The sequence below is a fragment of the Amphiprion ocellaris genome, chromosome 1 (assembly GCF_022539595.1).
Source record: "Amphiprion ocellaris isolate individual 3 ecotype Okinawa chromosome 1, ASM2253959v1, whole genome shotgun sequence".
NCBI lineage: Eukaryota > Metazoa > Chordata > Actinopteri > Pomacentridae > Amphiprion > Amphiprion ocellaris.
In genome coordinates this window covers 36,353,439-36,374,894 of record NC_072766.1, presented here as the reverse complement: position 1 = coordinate 36,374,894, position 21,456 = coordinate 36,353,439, and the positions used below count along the sequence as shown (strand labels likewise).

Below are 21,456 nucleotides of genomic sequence, written 5' to 3'. Positions count from 1 at the left end.
TGCCACTTCAAAATGTAGGCACGCTCTTATTTTTTTTTTAAGTACTTGCTTCTGGGAGTCTTCTTGTCAACATTGTGGATTTCAGTGAAAAGCAGGAAGCAAGGCAGGAAGAGTATAATCTCCAATTTGATATGATACAACAACACTCAACTGATGGATTAAAGATAAAACAGAGATTATCTTTCTGTTTGCTGTGATGGATTATCTCACGCTGTCACAATCATCCTTTTATACAAATGGCTTCTCTTGAGGGAAGATTAAAAAATGGAGACGTTGCACAACACAGCGAGCTCCCTAATGTGAAGACAGAGGTGATGTAAGTGGTGATACGATGTGTTGAAACTTTGTCATGCCACAGTTTAATAAATGGTAATAAAAAAGTCACCAAGTTTGTTGGTGTGTCTCCAATTCTGTTTAGGATGATCTTCTGAAGGAGAATAATGATGCCTGATATTCTGATTTTACGTCTTAAAGTGATGCATTATTGGAATAACAGATTTAAATGCAAAGATCGAAGGTTTTCCAGCAGAACATTGAACTGTAATGAGAGTATCAAGGCTAATCCCTTCACTGATCAGTGGTTTTAAAGTTGTGGTTGATCAATGTAGCTATGGACTGAATGATTATTAAGGCTAATATTTGATATTTTCCCAGTTATTGGTATTATCATTTTTGTTTAGGAAATAAAATGTGCTACTTTGGCTCTGAGAAACATTCAATCACTGAAAGCGATTGTTTACACAGAGACACTGATGAGCACATTTGCAGAGCAGAGCAGCTGAGGTGAATTAGCAGAGGGCTGACAGATGTTGCTGAAGTTGTAATAAACACTGTAAACCTCCACAAGCACTCCCGATACACTGAAAACTCCCCGACATTGCACTTATTTGTGTCGGTGCCACTGGAACTTATTCTGCTGAGGTGCTAGGCTAAGGCTAAGAGGTGCCTCTGTGCCTCTTAGGATGTGGCTATCATTACCTGGAGCAACGTAGCATCTTGCTGAAGTAAGATTAATTTCAACACTCATTCTGACAGACACGTTTCGCTAGCAGAGACACAACCTGCAAAAAATGCTGAACAAGATGCACAGCCATCTCCACAAATCATGACATTAGCTACTTTCACAGTGGCTAAAGCTATGCTAATAGCTAGCACCTAAGTTGGAAGGCAGTCTGGAAAACAGTCTGGAAAACAGTAACTAATAATGCTTTAATAAGCTGTCACTATATTGCAGTACTGCCACTGTACATAGGTTGATTTTTACACATTTTCTTTATTTTACTTTATTTTATCTATACTGTATTTTGATCCTTTTTTTAATGTAAGGCACTAATACAAAGATTAGAGAGAAACATCTATTCAGTTCCTCTGTATGCCCTGGCTATGTAGAGAAATTGTCAATAAAAATATTCTATTCTGTTCTAATTAGTGAGCAATAAAACGACACTATAGAGAAAGATTAACAAAACAGAAGAACAAACAACTGCAGGAGACAAATTGTTATTGATCTCAATCAATCAATCTCACAGCAAACAGGACAGCATCACAGCGTCGTGTTATCACTCCTATTTCTAATGCAGAGAAGTCATCCTTGTTCCTATTAATACAATAGACATGCAAAAAAAAAACAGGTTTCTACAGATATTTTCATCAGGAAAAAGAGGATTTGGATCAGAGTTCACAGAAAATTCGTACTTGTCATTTTCTATTTTTGACATAATAAGGTGGAGGCAGAATTAATTAATCCAGCCTGATCTTCGCGGGGTGTCGATGCGTATTAAATCATCAGGAATTATTTTTGAAAGCAGTCCAGAGATGTCCACTCACAGGAGCGAGCTGCTTCACTGTCAGCCGTCAATGATGTAAACCAACAACCAAACCGCTGAGCTATTTGTGTCATTCGTCCCAACAGAAACAAACTCATCTCAGGGTAAATTCTCATCATTCCTTAGTGACACTGACACTAACGCTGGAAGTAGTTTTTTCTCTTTTCTAATTTAACCATTTGCTTTCTTTCACTCTGAACAAGTGCACACTTGTTAGCGGCAGCATACTTCTGCAGTCGGAGCTGGCAGCCACACAAACAAACACATAAACACATACAGTGTTACTATGACCTAATCACAATGGACCGTCTGTTACATCAGAGCAGCAACAACAGCAAATCTTTGTCCTACCACCTTGAGTCAATAAAAAAAACCCTGTAAGTCAGTTACTGTGTTTGCATGCACAGATGGAAACTTGAAACTACCCAGTAAACAGCACTATTGTCTTTAGCTCAAATGAAGCAAACAGAGTTAAAGTAGGATGCAGACGCCTGGAAAAGTCATTTGTCTCTGTGAATATATATAAAGAGAGACATGAACAGGTAAATGTAGCAAAAATGTGCAAAAAGTTTCTTTTGCTTTCACTGTTGCTTTGATATTAGCATCTCAAACTACAGGGTGGGCCAAAAGTAGGCTTACAGTTGTTTCACTATTTGTTTCACATTTTAGATCTAATTTATCCAAACCATAATTTCAAATCAGTATTCCATATAACTCATTCATGTTTTGGAATGTTATTTAAGCTATTTCTTCCGATTTTGGTTTCGATTTTTATGTTTTTTTTTTTTGTTGTTTTTTTGCAGGGATTGTGAGCGATGGCAAACAAATGAAGTCAATAGCAAATAAAGTGGATAAGAAAGCAGTATTGGAAGTGTGAAAATGCCACGCAGGAGCGCATATCATGGCAAGGAGCCTTTAACACTCCTCACCCTCCCAATAAAAGGTTTTTTTTTTTAAAATGCAAAGCGCATACCTACTAAGTGTAAGCCTACTTTTGGCCCACCCTGTAGTTTGAACAGACAAACTGGTGCATTTTTGTGCTTTAAAACCCTCTTAACCCTAAAACCTACAAGTAGATTTGAAAGGCACAATTTCTTTTTTCAAAAATCACCTAAATTACACTATTTGTCAAAGCCAGAAACTGTAAAAACAGAAAAATCCCCAGATTTTCCAACTTTCCAATGACCCCTGAACTAATCATGTGTAATGTCGGCTTCCATTGTGAAAAATAACCTTATCTAAGCTTAACAGTGTGATATTTCATTAGTAGGGCTGCAACTAATGATGAATTGTCTGAGCATCCGCTTTTGATGACGTATCGTGCTCAGACGATTCGTTAGTTGCAGCCTTAAAAATCAGTTAATTCTACATGCCTTATTTAAAATTTGCCAAAAATAAAACATGCGCATAAGATTACATAAAAAAATTTAAATTCTGCACTCCCTAATGCAACCAAAAAGCCATGAGTGACTTAACTGTGACAAACAGTAACGAGAGAAAAATTCTGCAAATTTTCGATTGAACTTCAGACTGAGTCTATACAGAGAACATAGAAGTGAACTATGGAAAGAGAGAGTGAGAACAAAATACAATCAGCTTGAGGCATAAAATAATTGCAGTGTGACTCAAAACCAGTGTACAGGAGGAGCAGGTTGTTGGAAGATACTTTCAGCTTTGATGTGCAGTGTGGTATGAAAAAGTATGTGGAGGTTGTAAAAATGCAAATAGTAAAACATGTTCAACCACTATGTTGTTTCCACTCTTATTAACATCTGTGGGCACTTGTAGAAATGTTTTACATGTTGATTTCAGGTTGTGTTAGTTTTTGTAAAGAAAAAAACACCTTTTTTAAGCTTGATGACATTATAACTTTGTTAAACTGGAGATAACACATTTGAGTCAATGTGAGTGTTGGAAGCTGGCAGCCTTCTGAAGATGAACCAGTTAGATCCAGATCAACCACATAAATCCTCAGATGGAATGGTACTAATGTGCTTTTAGGAAGGCAATCATACAGAGACACACTCTAACAAACCAGCACCCTCTCTAGAGCAACGTGGAGTCATTGTGTAACTTGCAATCCATTCACATTTCATAGGAGTTTAAAAAATGAAACTGTTTCAACTTCTACTCATGGTTGTGCTGTTTCCATAGAGGTGCAGGACTTTAGTGAAAAATGAGATCACAGTGAGTAAAAATGTGTCAGGAGCAAAAACAAGAACATCCAGAAACCGCTCGGAGTTCTGAGTGTCCACATGACAAAGTGCTTTACTTTGAAAATATGCCTCAAAGCAACAATAGTGAAAAGGTGAAAAAAAAAAAGACTCTTGTTTTCACCGTGATGCTACAAAATAAACTGGTGCCATAATATGAGCATCTGTGCTTTGATTTTAACAGTATATTGTTATAAATGAAGGTGTTAACCAAACCGACGCGATGCTAGGGCTTATTTAGACACAAGTTAAAGTTTAAAAAAAAAAAACTGGCACAAAGGCAGCCGCAGTGATGCCACAGCTACAACATGACAGAGGTTTGAGGTTGAAGCTGGAGGGAAACTGACTCTGCAAAGAGTGTTTCTAGTTTATTTATAAGAGTCTCATCTGTAGCATGAAAACTAGACTATAACCAAATGATTCTCAGCCTTTACACTGCTGCATTCAGAATAAAAGTGTGACTGTGAGCTTGTAGACTGCATGCTCACCCTGTGTTCTCTGGAGAGTGGGAGGAAATGGAAAGTCCATGATAAGGGGTTAAATAAAGGCTAATGACTACGTTAAGTAACAAACTGTCTTGTTTTCCACAAGCTCCGACGTAATGGACGCAATAAATGACCCGAGAGCAGCTATGTGGGCTAAACACGACAAGTGGCTGTCAGGGGAAATAACAGTAAGTTTATTTTTATACAACTCTGTAAGGGCAGACAAAGTGATCTAAGTTTAAAAATAGAAGGAACATTTAAGAAGATCCGCTAATGTGGAATTGATGCCACGCTCATGTTTGTCTGTTAAAGATCAGATACTGGGTCGAAAAGAGCAAAAAAAATTAATAAATCAGTGAAAAAAAAAGATGAAAATTTGGCAGTAAAGGTAAAATACGTTAACTGTAAAAATAATAGCTCATTTCTGACAAATACTGAATTTTTCAGCTGATTTAACTACAATAAAACTGTTATTTTACAGTTAGGCATTGTAAAAGAACAAAATAATATTTGTAAAAATACAGATTTTTGATGTGGATGTTATTTATAGTTTTTGCTTCTTTTTTTCTAAACAGTCAACATGTAAATTAACACATTTCTCTGAGATTTTACTATATATTGTCTGTAATTTGAACTAACATTAAAATTATTTATCATTTTTCAATCCTTAATATAAAATACATTTTCTTTCAATTAGTGTCAAATATCTGTAATTTTTTTTCCTGGTATAAATACAGTAAAAAAATAATGCAAATTTACCGTAAAACATTAAAAAACAACAAATTAAAATCCGTAAAGTTGCTGATTTTTGATGTGGATATTATTTACAGTTTTGGCCAGTTTTTGAAGGTTAATTTATTAATTAAAACCCCTTTACTGCAGTAAAATATGAATATTAGTCAAAACACTGTCATAAATTCTGAATATTAAAGCTAAAATACTGCAGGAAATGATGAATGTTAGAGCTAAAATAGTGCAGTAAAATATGAATATTAGAAGTCAAAATACTGCAGTAAATCATGTTTACAAGTTATTATCTGCAATTTAAAAAATGGGGAAAATTTGGAAAATAATAGTGAATTGTTCTGAAAATTACAGCTACAAACTGTTGAAAAATATCCAGATTTCACAGTGTAGTGTGGCCCAAATGTGACAAAAATTACCTATTAGAATTTGTCAAGCTCACAAATTCACACATCTCATGCAATTACTGTTCCTCAGTTTCTGCATTGTCAGTGATGATGTGCAAAAAACTATCTTTATTCCAAATTTTCATAGACTTTCAAATTGAGCAGTGATGCTGTGCTAAATTTTGAGGCTTCCTAGTGACGGAAAATTCACTTTAATTCTCTCCTGGGTGTCAAAACCAGGCTGCACATGAACCTTAATGACCTTAAAGGCTGTCTGTTGCAGCACAAGTTCTCAAAACGGACATATTCTGCATGAAAAACTTCAGTATCACTTGTTCTTTTCATGTATTTCTACATAGACATGGTGCTAAATCTCACTTGAAGTTCCTAGAAAGAGTCACAACAACATTCTGGTGACTTTGAAACATTTCCAAGACTACGTATTTTCAACAGTGCATCTTTTTGTTTCTTGAATCCTGAAACTTTGATGAAAGTTAAGGGTCAGAGGGAACCCTGTCATTTGAATCCTTTACACAAAACACCAATTAGACACCGTTCAGACTGTGACAGATCTGTGTGTTCTGTAAATACAGCTGAAAGTGAACCACCCGGTCAGAAAAAAAGACATTTCTCTGTAGTTTATCTGCAGGAGCATCAGTGATGAGCAGTGATGTGGTGAATAAAGTGCATCTGAGGAGTTAAAGCAGCAGAAACAGGAGGAGGAGCGACGAAACTGCAGCTCTGAGACAAACTCTACGTTCAGCCGACAGACCGGCGGCTCTGAATCCTGTCGGTTTACACATCAGCTCCGTCTGTAAAGTTGTTATTATATTGTTTAGTCCTGCAGAATTACTGCTGTGCAGGAAGGAGGAGGAGAGAAACATGTTTCACTGGAAATACCTTGAAAAGATTGACAAATTGTGCTTGTACTGCTGGTATTTTAACTGTAGTGTGCCAGTAATTATTATTTAAGGGTTTTTTCTTCTATAAGGTTTCTTTTAGTCGCCATATTTGATCTACATGTTACAGTATCTTAGTCTGTTTTAATGCTTGTGTGAGTTAAACACAGTTTTGCACTCCATTTCTATAATATTCTATGACAGCCCCGTAAAAAGCAAATGATATTTGATTCATATCTAATAGTGCTGGGTGAGTGGATGAAAATATCAGCTGATGGCAGTTGGTTAAATCTATTGTTGGCTGGTTTTTTAGGTAATTTTAGCCACTTTATTTTGTTGATTTAATGGTCTGCCTCTTTGAGATTTCAACTCGGTTAATAATTAACCTGTGAAGTGCAACTGAAAGCTTGTGCTAACAGGAACTGATCATTTTATTTACGCTCTTGTTGCACTGATTTCTATCTTTGACAAAACAGAGCAGCAACTAAATGACAGTTATGCCGTCTTTACTGATTACTGTCTGATCAATTGGTAAAGAAAAGCATCATCAAAAGCATAAATTATATTTGAAAACAAGACCAAAACCTGTATGTGTGGTTGTGCACTTTCATAGTTAACAGTAAATTTGTACCTATAGAGGCTTCAAGTGGAGCATAACTTCATCTGATGTGCTTCTACTCTCTGGATTTGTCCAAGCAAATTAATTATTTTACTTGCTGTTCTTTGATATATATATATATATATATATATATATATATATATATATATATATATATATATAAAAAAATTGTTGTTTTTTTTTGGTAAATAATGGTTTGTTATTTTACAACTTTAAAACATTGACCAAAAAAAAAAGTATTAATTTACGTCAGCTGTAAAAAACAGGCAAAAACTGTGAATAATGTTGACATCAAAAATCTGTATTTTTATTCTTTTACGAAATTAAAATAACCTTAAAATGGCACTTTTTTAAATATTAATTTTAAATATTTTGTTAAAAAAATTTTATTTTATTTTTCTGTTATTTAAGAGAAAAAAATCTGTATGTTAAAGATTGAACAAATATATTTTTTAATGAATTTAACTGTTATTTTACAGCTTTTTATCTATAATATCTAGTAAAATCACTGAAAAAAATTCTGTATTGACATCCAAATTCTGTATTTTCATTCTTATACAACATTTAAGATAACCACAAAATTATTTCTTCTTTTTTCTGACTGAATTTAAATTGTTTAAAAAAGTTTTTTCTTTTACTTGCTACTATTTGATAGAAAAATATGTGAATTAAAGATTGAAAAATTCTAAATAATATTTTAACTGTTATTTTACAGTTTTTGATCTATAATATCTAATAACTGGAGAAAAAAACGTATTAATTTACATGTCATTTAGGAAAAAAAAACAGGACAAACTGTGAATACTACTGGCATCAAAAAACTGTTTTTGTTCTTTTACAACATTTAAAGCTATATTTAGATTTGTTTTAAAAAAATCTTTATTTTACTTGCTTGTACTTGACAGAAAAAATTATGTATATTAAAGAGTGAACGACGATAAATAACGTTTTAATTGTAATGTTAACTGTAACGTTTTATCTATAATATCTAGTAAAATAATTGAAAAAAGTTGTTAAAAAAAAAAGCCAAAACTGTGAATAATGTTCAAAAATCAAAAATCGGTATTTTTATTCTTTTAAAGCATTTAAATTGCATTACTTTTTTAAAAACTGTATTTAATTGTTTAAAAAATCTTTATTTTAATTGCTGTTATTTGATAGAAACAAATATGGATATTAAAATATTGAAAAATTATAAATAATGTTTTAACTGTTATTGTACAGCTTGTTATTTTTCCTGTTTTGGTAAAATACAGATAATATCTAATAAAATCATTGAAAAAAGTATTAATTTATATGTCATTGCACAATGTATGACAATAAAATAAAAGTATTTTAAATAAACTAAAAAACAAATATTTCTCAGATATTTGACATTTAAGGAAAAATTAAATGGAGCAAAAATCTGAATTTTACAGAGGCAGAATCTGATAAAATCTCAGGTTGATATAAACTCCAGCACTCTCTGTATAATTAAACCTCCTCTGCTCTCCTCCCTCTAATAGAAATCTAAAACTCCTCCTCCACTTTCAGTCTGCTGTCAGATCAGCCAGGAATCCGGTTCACCTGTGGAACCAAAACCTCTCGGCTACGCCCAAAAAACGCGACGTCACGGCTGCAAACATCTGCTGACGGAGTGATTTATAAGCTGCTGCAGGAAGCGAGGCGCTGTGGAGGACAGGAGCTGCAGCCGAGACATCCTGACTTCAAACGTTACGGCCACTCATTTGTCATCGCGCCTGAATCCACAGCGAAACTGCCTGAAATGGTTTTGCTGTATCTGTGCTGAAGGGGGAGAATGTGCTCGGATCAATAAGCATCTCATCAAAAACATGTCTGACAGCATTCCCTGAGAGGCTGATGGAGCAGAGCAAGAGTGAAAGCAAGAAGCAAGTCAAGAAGCACATCTACATACTGAAGGCTGCTGCAGTTTTCAGTTAAATCACCAGTTTCATGACTTTATTACGTAAGAAATGACAAAAATGGGGGATTAGTTCCTTGTTTTCTTTGGGTTTTGAGTTTTTGTTGGATAAAAAGACTTTTATAGCATTACTTTATTGGCATTTTAGCACTTATTGAAGAGAAATAGCTTTTAGATTAAAGGATAATGAAGATAATCTTAGCTGTATCCACCTAAAGCAGCCAACTGGGGTTGCAGCTAACTATTATTTCCATTGTTGATTATCCTGTTGAAGGTTTTCTGCATTAATCAATTAGTTGTTCGGTCAATAAAATGTCAAAACCCCAGAGTTAACAGCCTCATATTTCTTGTTTTGTCCTCAAACCCAAAGATATTCAGCTTATTGTCACAGAGCAGGAAAGAATTTAGTCTTTTTTCCCTAAAAACAGTAGCTGACAATGCAATCTCCCCACAAAGTCAAGATGAGGCCTTGTCCTGCACAAGTAATTCTTAAAATTCAGCTATTTATAAACACAGTCTCAGGTCACTGAAAACTTTTGGAAAACTCCTTCCAGGTCGTAGATATTCGGAAATGTTAATAACATTAATAAATAGAGTTGTAACTGATGATTATTTCCATTTGTATAATCTGTTGATTATTTTCTGGAAGAATCTATTAGTTGTTTGGTCTAGAAAATGTCAGAAAAGCCCAAGATGACATCCTCAAATGTCTTGTTTTGTCCACAAGCCAAAGATTTTCAGTTTACTGTCCAAAAAGCACAGAAATAAACCAGAAAATATTCACATTTAGGAAGCTTCAGAGAACTCAGATTTTTACCTTGAAAAATGGGTTGATAATTATAATCGACTAATTGCTGCAGCTCTACAGCCAACTACTAGTGCTCCGTTTGCCTCCTGAACAGGTGACTCAACATTCAAATACTGTGATAATGAGCTCAGCTGGTCGCCTCAGACTCACACTGCTTCCCATTTTAAAGGGAACATGAAAATAAGAGCGATAACACAAACTTTGCATCTGTGTGCAGCAAGTGATGACAACCTCACCTTCACAGAGAAACCCTCTAACAGAACCAGTTTAACCCTGATTGTGTACTAGAGTGTGTTATTCCAACGTAGTAATAGAAAATCCAACTCCACAGTTTCAATTTGCTGTCAGTTTAATGTTTTTGTTGGCACGCCTCATTTGAAACCTTGTACGCACTCGAAATGCATCCTTAACCCTCCTGTTAGGTTAGTTTTTCAGGAACAGCAATGTTCTCGAGTCAGTTTAACCTGGGGCATGTTTAATTATCCAAAAATGGTAGTAAACATTGTTCATATGTCATCGTTAACTCCATTACGAAGCATTAAAATATTTAAAATATTTAGTGCAGTGGTGTTCTTTACCTCTCACACATCATGGTTCAGTGAGGATAATTGAGGTACACTGGAAAACCCTACATATAAAATACAAAAGCTTTACATGACATTGATTTTTCTATTTTTTTATTTTACATTTTGAATTGTTGGGCTGTACAGTGGCTCGGCGGTTAGCATTTTCTCCCTGTAGCTAGAAGATCCCTGGTTCACGTCCTGGCCTTCCCCAGATCTTTCTGCATGGAGTTTGCATGTTCTCCCTGTACATGTGTGGGTTTTCTCCGGGTTCTCCAGCTTCCTCCCACAGTCCAGAAACATGCAGAGGTTAATTGGTAACTCTAACCTGTCAGTAGGTGTGAATGTGGGTGTGATTGTTTGTCTGTATACGTAGCTCTGTGACAGACTGGTAACCTGTCCAGGTGTTCCCTGCCTTCACCTTAACTCACCTGGGATAGACTCCAGCTCCCCATAACCCCAGTGAGGATTAAACACTGTATAGATAATGGATGGATGGATGGATGGATGGGTGGATGGATGGATGGATGGATGGATGGATGGGTCAATCTGACTCACAATATAACAGGAGGGTTAGGCTGTGCTAGACTCCTACTAAATGATGTGTTGGTTGCAATGAAATCCACTTATTATCGTTTTTTTCGTCTTTCAAGGTCAGGATTTTAAAGGAGATGTTTTTTTCACAGGAATAAATCGTGTTTTCCTGGCATTTTGGACAATTAAGTTCAAAAAGATTCATTCCCATGACAAATTTGGATTGACATTAAGTTTAGAGACGCCTTAAAAACTGAAAACACACCTGAGCTCGGTGACTGAACACATTCCTGCTTCCATCCATCACACCCGGCTGTGCACCTGTCACATGCATTCCCATCGTACCACAACTTCAACACACACTTCCAGCATTCCTCCCCCAGCCTTCCCCTGCAGGCTCAGGTGTTCCCCACAAGCAGCTCCGGCAGCCAATCAGGAGCCTCGGCAGCAGCTTCAAGACTCTTCAAAAAGTGTGTTTTCTTTACAGATCGGTCACTTCCCCTCGGAAACAAATGCTGGATTAGTTGCCGCCGTTAGCAGCATTTACTCAGCTGGAAACTGATATAAGAAGAGAAAATAATCTCCTCCATCCTAAAACTGCTTCCTGTACTTAAAGATCTTCCTTTGTCTGTCCAGAATTTTAGTTTCGAAGCCTCCAGCTGTTCTGCAACTCATAACCCCCGCACATCCGTCAGCTGGAGTTGATTGTGACGCTTGAATCATAACTCAGAACACATTTACTCAGAATGTAAAAACTTTTATAACTCTATTGTTATACGCTTGTGTCAGATTCCTGTTGCCTCATTATAATGTTACGATGCATTGTAAAGTTTTCCTTAGTGGTTTGACAGCCGTCAAGATATAAAAATGTACAATATTATCTTTATTATCTGCACTAAGGGGGGTTGATTTAAAAGATAATAAAGCAGAAGCAGGTTTTTAATCAGAGAATGCACGTCTTCCTCTTTTATCTAATAGAAAAAACTCTATAACCGACTAACAAGCTGATTTAATATCCATTATAAAGTGGCGACAGAGTTGACATCTTTGCTCCTTTATGTTACTTATCAAATCTGATTCATTTAAAGGACACATTTAGTTGTTGTGCATGACTTATAGCACTACAGAAGCAAGATATTTATGAAAGAAACTGAAACAGGGCTGCAAAAAGAAGCATTAAATTAACAAATTGTGTCTTTTTGTCAATTATGCACAACTTTAATGACTTATTGATTCACCACAAGCTAAATCTAATTGTAACTTTGTGAATCAGTATCTTGAAGGGAGATCTGTGCCATTTTCAGTCCTAAACTGTAGTAAGCACAACGTTTAGATTGGTCTGGACACATAGAAAATCTCACTAACTACAATTTTTTTGCCTCCACAGATTAAATATGGCTTGTTGTTGATTGTCTCAGTGGAGTGAAGGATGGACGTATCAAAAGGTAGGGTGAGGGTGAAGGAAGTGATTTTTTGGGGCTAAAATGAATTTTAGCCAAGACCAATTCTTTAGTTTCGGCTGATGGTCGTCCAGAACAGGGTTTGTCCGTGACACTGCCCATTTCTTTAAACTGTTTAACCACCTTCACCACCGTGGAAAAGCCAAGTGGAATCCTCCATGGATGATATGCATTAAATTCATCTGCTGTCTTTTAATAGGTCCATCCTTCACGTCCACTGAGAAGTACCAGTTCAACTCTTCCTTCTTTCAACAAAGCTCTGGTGGCAAAATATTAGAGTTAATGAGATTTCCTATACATCCAGACTTTAGAGACACTCTGTACAATACAGTGAGATGAGCAAAAGCACCTTAATTTTCACTAATGATGATCTACAGAGAAAGACAATCATCGGAGGCCACATGTAAAACAGAGTTTTTCTTCCTTCATTCACAAAAAAATGAATAAAAAATCTCTTCCCACTGGCACTGAACAATTTCTCAGTATTAATTTGTAATAATATTTTTTAAAAATGCAATTAGGAAATCGAAAAGGCTGTAATTCAGAATGTAGGTTAAGCACTCCGTGTGAAAATTGTTGTTTGTGCTTTTACATCTTCAAGCTTCTTCCATGTGTCAGTCACACTTTTGCTAATGCTCAATCACATGTTGTAAAATCTGTCACACCGTTAATGTGTGTGTGTGAACCTCAGGTTAATAAAACACTGAACAAAAAGGAGTATTGATCATTTACCATAATTGAATTGAAGGAAGACATTAAAAAGTTACATCACGAATCAAATCAAATGCAAATCAATCAGCCCGACTGTCCACATGACAATCCAAAAACACCTGATGCACCTATGAGAGCTCCTAAAGTCATGCTGGCCAATCAGAAGTTTGAAAAATAAGCTACTACAAATTACCGCAACGATGCATTAAAGAAGCAGTAAATCCACTGTGTGGACAGACAGAAAAATGAAGTTAATCCTGAAGATCACACATCTATATAATGTTCAAAAACATGTCTCAAGTCCTGTTAGCAAAATTAGCATTAGCACAACTGTGATTGCATCCACCATTGCGCACCATTCGTCTCATTAAAAAGGAGATATTGATCCACAGTCTGATGTCAAAATGCAAAAAACCCAACAGAGCTGCAACAATTATTCAATTAATTGTCATAATTGAATTCATTTGCAACTATTTTGCAAGTATATGAGCAATATTTAAGAGAAAAAATTCAGTTCAGCTTCGTTTCAGTGACCTAAATCTGCATTTGTGTTTGAATGACAGACCAGAATACATGGGAAAAGCTGCATTTTTAGAAACATTTGCAGACACGAGCACAAGATCTAATTAGACTTTGTGGAGTGATTACAATGTCAAGTAATCTTTTCAAGAAAAAAGTTGAAATTCTCACCATCTAGCTTCTTAAATATGAGTATTTTCTGGGGGGTTTTCTCCTCTATGTCAGTAAATTCAATATCTTTGGGTTGTGGACAAAACAAGACATTTGGGGATGTCATCCTGGGCTTTGGGTACCACTAATGAACATTTTTCTGTGTTTTCTGACATTTTCTAGACCACACTACTCATAAATTAATCATAAAAATAGTTGCAATAATCTCAACATGTCATGAGATTCTTAATATCTTAACAAGAGAAGGCATTTTCTAAAAGCTCCACTTTCAGTCAGTGACCTAAAACTGGTTTTGCTTGTGGACAAAAGGCTAAAAAACGCTGAAAAATCTACATTTTACATGACACAAATGTACAGGTGCACAAGGCCTAAACAAGCTAGAGAGATTTCATTCTCAGCTGCTGTTTTCAAGGTCAAGAATGAACTTTCGGTTTCAAATTCTGCTGCAGCTCTGTGCAATAAAATTACAAATACAAATCAAATCAATGTGGTATTAATAGGACACTTTAAAGCATCTCATAGGATCCTGAATGTGAAAAAGCACCAGATCACGTGTACGTTATTTCAGCAGCGTGAGGCGAAACTACCCAACGTCTCCCGTGACGACGACTTGCCCATGTTTGGTCAATAAGCTCACCAAAGCCTTCCTCTCAGCACTTCCACCTTTACATGCTAATTTCCTGTGGGAAACCCAGTAGCAACCCAGACTGTATTAAATGTACTAATACTCTAAATAATGAGCTATTTCTGCACTATGAGAAGCAGAAAATGAACCAAAATGCAAATGAGCCGCAAGTCATGTAGTGAGTAGAGTTCTGAGTGAGAGTTTTGCTTTCTGCTGATCTGAAAATGTACTTTTTTTTGTTCTTTTTGTGGCAGCGACTGTCCTGTTTTGGAAACCGAGTACGAACACAAAGGTCTGGATGTTCTCTCCAAGTTCCTAAAAAGCATTCCTGGGATAAAACCGCCATCCCATAATGACGTAGAAGAGTCAGACAGAGGAGAACGTAGCGAAGACAAAATAAAAATCCCTCCAGGGATAATCTCCAGATGGATGATAACATCATAGCAGGTGAAGGATGAGGGCCAGCAAACATTCGGCTTTTTAATTTTTTTTTTTTTTTTCAATCGGAGCGTCGCAGCAGCACAGACTCACACCGGAACCTGTTGCTGTGGCAACTGCAGGTTTCTGTGGCAACGGTGGGAGATACTAAAATCAACAGAGACTGAGTCACTTCCTGTCTCACACAATCCTTCCTCATTTGAAAGCGCAGCCCGCGACGACGTCAACGACAAGCTAAAACACACACGAGGCTGCTAAGATCAGGACACACACACACACACACACACACACATACAAGTGTGTGTTTGCATGTGCGTTAATTTGTGTGTGTGTGTGTGTGAACAGATCTCACTGACTTCATAAAGTCCTGCTAACACATAAAAAGTTTGCCTTTGTGCTGAATACAAAGTTTGTACGGCTGTTTCGTACGTGCTTTTTATATTAATACAAGATTCTGTCAGTTTAATACAGTTATAGCTATTAAACCTTCTATTTAGTCATCTTTTTATTTCAGAAATTGACACTACAAGTTGCCATTTTGCCCTGTTCTTGTTTTTTTATGCCATTTCACTTTGGTTTACTGCATAAAATTCTTTATCCTGTTTTACTTTTTGGACATATTTTTGCCTTACTTTTGTAGCACTTTTAGCAATTCGGGTTGTTTTAAAACTTGCTAAAATCAATAAACTTGATTTTATTTGACTTGATCGAGATTAATTGTCCCATTGGAACTGGCTTCATATACTCAAAAACACAAAAAAATGTAAGATTGCATCATTTGTTATGAGTTAAAACAACTTCTAATGAAATTATCTTCAACTAGCAAACTATATTGAGTTAATAGAATTAGCTTTTCCTCTGTAATCAAAGGTATTTTAATTATCAGTCTTAACCATCTGAAATTGTCCAGATATGTTATAATAAGGAAGAAGATATGAAATTCTAAACCTCAAGTGAAGAAAAATTAAGCAATCAAGTCAATTATATTAGGTTGCCTCAACTTGAATTTAGCTTTAATTCAACTAACACAGAAATTAGAGTATAAATTACTCTTCATATTAGGTTGATGCAACATTATTATGTCAACTAATCTTTCAAAATAACGTTTACAACTTCAAAAAATATCTTAAATGTGTATAATACATCTTGATTTTAATATTACAATGTTTAGTGGAGGAAAAACAATTACATAATCAGTTCAGGAACTTGTTTTTAGCTTCACTTTTCCCAGAGCAGATCCACAGGATTAGAACTGCAAGGAATTTCAAAACTACGGTGAAAAAGAAGCCAAAGTTTTCAAGTTTTAATTGCTCTCTACATAAAAGCAGCCATCCAAGGACTCTGACGACATAAAAAACTCTAAAATTGGCAAAATTATGATGAAAATCTTTAAAACTGAGATGAATCTAGACACTTTCCAGCTCTGAGACTTCATCTCCAAACGCCACTTTAAAAAAACACATCTCAGGTGCTTGTTTTTGATGTTGAGACTTTCAGAAATCAACTGAAATACGACCTGAAAGTGTCTAAAAGTCTGAACAAGTCAACAGACTGTGAGAGATTTCAGCCACTAATCCCTGCAGAAGTCGAGTATAAATCAGCTACTTCCTAAAATTCAACCTTGTGGAAGTCGCTGGAATCATTTTATATCAGGTCACATGAGGTTAGAGACGCCGCAGGACCAGAAACCGAATCTGCAAAGTGCTGCTACTCAGTTAATGCAACTGAAACTGGAAAGACTGATTTCCATAATTACACTGACTATTAAACTGTGTTTAATGTGGACAAGTCTCATCAGGTCTGACACCCGTCCAGCTATTAGAGAGAACTACTATTATATACTACTACTATTTACTATTTATAGTACTATTTATACACGTCAAGTGGATTTAAAACCTGAAAATCACTGAATCTGTGGGGCTCAAACAACCAAACTAGAGTCAAGAACCAACTTTAAATGGACGATTTCCAAGTTCGGATGTCAGTTACGAGACTTTTAAGTTAAAAAAAAAAAAAGCTACAATTCTGACAACTGACTGTCTTTCCATGACAAAATGACAGAAATTCAAAGTTCTGCCAAGTTTTCTTCATCATAGACGAGAATAAAGTCAAGTAATTTGTTTTTTTTGAGCTACTATTTTCACAAAAGCTGCAAAAAGAAGGCTTTCAGGAACATACAGTGGCAGTTTTTCACGATTTTCTAACATCTTAGAGACCACATTATCAGTCAGGTATAAAAACTGAACAGTATGTCCATTTTTATTACTTTATGCACTATAAATCCTTCTTTATATCTCCTGAGATCCACTGTGAGAGACGTTTTCTTTGTCATAGAGGAGAATAAAGTCAAGTAATTTTGTTTTTTAGGCTACTGTTTGGACAAAAGTAGCAAAACTAAGGTTTTTCAGGAGCATATAGTGGCTGTTAAGCACAATTTTCTAATATTATAGTGGTGGGTCTTCACTATTTTTGAACATTTCAGGGACCAGATTGTCAGTTAGTAATAAAAATTATTCAGCATTTCACCTTTTGTTACTTTATGCACTATAATAATTTCTTTATATCCACTAATATCCTCTGAGATCCACTGTGAGACACGTTTCTTTGTCATAGATGAGAATGAAGTCAGGGAATTTTGTTTTCTGGGCCGTTTTCGAAAAAATATAGCAAAAAGAAGACTTTTAGGAGCATACAGTGGCTGTTTAGCACAATTTTCTAATATTATAGGGAACAAATAACCAGTCAGTAACAAAAATATAATTTCTCCTTAGATGTGACAGCTCCATTGGTACACTACACACTGTAATTCTTCCATTATATCTACTAATACCCTCTGAGATTCACTGTGAGAGATGATTTCTTGGTCATAGATGAGAATAAAGTCAGGGAACTTTGCTTTATAGGCTATTGTTTGGACAAAAGTAGCAAAATTATGGATTTTAGGAGCACAGAGTGGCGATTTTTAACTATTTTCTAACACCTTAGGGACAAAATTATCAGTCACTAATGCAAATTTTCAGTATTTGCAGCTCTGACAGCTCAGTTTTTACTTCATAAACTATAATTCCTTCCTTATATCCACTGAGAAACCATCTGAAACCTGAATCGGAGCTCTTTGCTTGGACTTGCAGGTGGATTAACTCTCGTCTTCTTACCTTTTGGCCTCCTCCAGGTGACACAGGTACTCGTAGGCCATGTTCTGCTGCCGCCGCTCGTCCATCTCCTCCGCCGTGAGCCGCTCGACGCCATCCAGGACGGCTGCAGCCACAAACACCCACAAAACGACACTTTTTCATTTTCAAAATCAGCAAAAACGTGAATGAATGAAAACATGACACTCTGGATCTGTTGCTGCAGGAAGAGCCCCTGATGACGGTGGTGTATTCTGGTCACAGCTGTCTAAGTTGGAGTTTTGTTCTGGTTGCATAACTGAGAAAATGTTTCCATGCAGCTACGTGGCCACTGCAAAAACTTCTACAAACTGAGGTGTCTCCCAGGAGCAGCCAGCCTTGTTTATTAGTCATGTGTGCAGCTGAGTGTGGGACTGTGATGTGGGCATGCCTGCATCTGCAGATGACGTGCTCATTCATACACCCAGAACAAGAAACAATGCCGAGGACGATATGGGGCGATTCCCGGGAGATTAGAGCCGAGCCGGCAGATCCAAGGCTCCCCAAAGCAAGTTTTTCCCAAATTATGGAGCGGCGGGGGGATGGGACGGGAGGACGCGCAATACAAAGAGGCCTCTTTTTAAGCCTCCTGTCACTGCTGAGGTGAGAGAGTGAAGCCTGGATGGGATGAGAGACGACTTCCTCAGCTGGTAAAACGGGATTTAAGCAAAAACTTATGGGGGGGGTACTTCAGAAATGGCCTGTTTTGCCACTGATACATACTCAAAAATCAAAAATGCTGGGACCAGCCTTGTCCTCCACAGTAGATGGATGCATAAAAATCATTCATATGAGCATTTGTCAGCAGTTTAAGAGTGATTTTAGCTTAAACTGAAGGGAAAAGTGGAAGAAAAACTTGAGAAGTGCTGTTTTTCCAACAGTGACATGTAGTGAAAAATGTTAAATACTGGGGCCAGCCTTGCTGTGCACATTTGATGGACACATAAGTCATTCCCAGGCCACTTTCTCAGCAGGCTAAAGGTGATTTTAACTAAAACTGAAGCTAAGAGTGGAAGAAAAACCTCAGAATTTTTTTTTTACCACTGATATGTGGTCAAAAATGACAAAATACATGGGACAAGGCTGCCGAGGAAAGTAATTCGAGTTTTCCACAGTTGATGGACATATAAAATTCATTCAGAGGACACTTTCTGAAGGGGAAAAGTGGAAGAAAAACTATGGAAATGTGCTTTTCCACCACTAATATGTGGTCAAAAATGTAAAATATTGGGACCAACCTTGTTTTACACACTGAATGGACACATAAAAATCATTCACAGGCCACTTTCTCAGCTGATTAAATGTGATTTTAAGTAAATCTGAGGCTAAGAGTATAAGAAAAACCTCAAAAATGGCCTTTTTCACCATTGTTATGTGCTCAAAAATGAAAAATATATTGGAATGATGCTGCTGAACAAATTGATTCTTGCTTTCCAAAGTTGACAGACACATAAAATTCATACAGAGACAACTTTCTGAGTAGGGAAATGTGATTTCAACAAAAAACTTGAGGGAAAAGTGGAAGAAAAAATTCAAAAATGAGCTTTTCCATCACTAATATGTGTTCAAAAGTGTAAAATACTGGGACCAGCTTTGATTTCCACACTTAATCGGCACACAAAATTCATTCAGAAGCCACTTTCTCATCAAGTTAAACGTGATTTTAAGAAAAACTGGAGGGAAAAGTGGAAGAAAAACTTCAAAAATGGCATTTTCCCACCACTCACCACTATTATGCACTCAGACATTAAAAATACCAGGACCAGCCTGCTGAGAAGACTATTTCTTGTTTTCTACTGTTTATGGACACGTGAAATTCATTCAGTTTCTTTAAATTATACAAGAAAAACCCTCCAGAAATTGATTCTTGGGCGTTGGTTGTTCCTCTGGTCATTACATCTCCACGTAGAAGCAAAACTCCCTGATTAAATGCTGATTACTGTCTTCTGTTGTGGATATTTGGTGAAGCAAAACTGTTGAACTAACTTGTGCACGACAGGAAAAGTTGTGTAAAGTGTAAAAGGCCTCCTCCCTCCTGCTGCTGCGATGCTTTATTATAAAAACGCGGAAGTCATAATTAGCAGAAAGCATGCTGTCAGAAGTTGAACCTGTGCGCGCTTCCAACAAACAAGCGACTTTTGTGGAGGTTTTGCAGCAGCGACGGGAGGATCCGGACGAGCCGCAGCTGCTCTGGAGTCTCATGCATGTGGAGGTGAGGAAAGTGAGAACTTACAGCCATATCTGGGCCGGAGTCCGTCCGTCTCCTCTGAAGTTGACATCCTCTCTTCAGAAACTCTCCGCTGCGCTTCAGTGGCAACACAAACTTTTACGCACCGCCTGAAGACCGAAGCGTCCGGAGCTGGAGCTCAAAGCGCCGCAGTGAAGCTGAGAAAAGCCGCTGAGGACCCTCCGGCCCTCCAGTTCCTTCTGCAGTCTGAGACTTTTTCTGCTTCTTCAAACCTCCCTGATGTCACTGGGTGTGTTCTTCCTAATCCTGAACTATGCGTTTCAGGAAACCGAGCTCAGCAGCCAGCAGGCGGACAAACTGCAGCCGCAGCGCCGCCTGCTGGCCTCTGGAGGGCCGGAGGGTCAAACCGAGGTCGGGGGGCCTCCAGGAGTCCTCATAGATCACTACAAAAGTCACAGTATTTACATTAAACACCTCCCATATCAATAACTGAAGGGTAAATGCAGGAAAAAACTTCAGAAATAGCAGTTTTCAACACTGATATGTACTTCTGAGCCAAATGATTCTTGTTTTGGACACATAAAAGTGGATCCCATTCATTCAATTTCTTCAAACTTTGCCTCAAAATCATTCAAAACTTGGTTCCTGTGTGTTAATTTGAGAATTTTACCACTAAGTAGAAACATATTAGTAGCAGCAGTACATTTATTTTGACATTTTCTACACAAAATCCAGTTAAATTCATGCTTACAGCACCTTTAAAAAGTTTCATTGCTCCTCCATGACAGTAAACTGAATATCTTTGTTTCATCTTGAGCTCTGGGAAACACTGATTCACATTTTCCACCATTTTCTTGACAAAATCTGATCAAATTTATTTTTACAGCCCATTTAAAAACGGAACAAAGTGCTGCACGAGGTATCAGATAGGCAGCCACAGCATTTCTTTGTGCAATTTTGTGCCAACATGAAGGATAAAACTTAGAAAGTCAATTAGTAAAACTAAGTAGAATTGTATAAAATACTACAGATATTGGGACCAGCCTGCTGAGCAAAGTGCTTCTTGGTTTTTGCAGTTGGTGGACACAGAAAATTCATTCACAGGCCAATTTCTCTCCAGTTTAAGTGTGGTTTTACCTTAAACTGTAGGGAAAAGTGGAAAATAAAAGAGAAATG

The 21,456-nt window shown here is 36.7% G+C and overlaps 1 protein-coding gene across 1 annotated transcript in view; it reads right to left on the bottom strand.

Annotated features, from left to right (window-relative positions):
- The window catches only part of iqgap1 (IQ motif containing GTPase activating protein 1), a 72,599-nt gene extending 52,034 nt beyond the window's left edge, over positions 1-20,565 (bottom strand). Inside the window, exons 1-2 of the mRNA XM_023285357.3 lie at positions 20,326-20,565; positions 18,078-18,180 (exon numbers count right to left, since the gene is read on the bottom strand). Of these exons, the coding sequence (XP_023141125.2) occupies positions 18,078-18,180; positions 20,326-20,371 (149 nt within the window). The 5' untranslated portion in view covers positions 20,372-20,565. The remainder of the gene's footprint in view (positions 1-18,077; positions 18,181-20,325) is intronic.
- Positions 20,566-21,456: the final 891 nt, after the last annotated feature.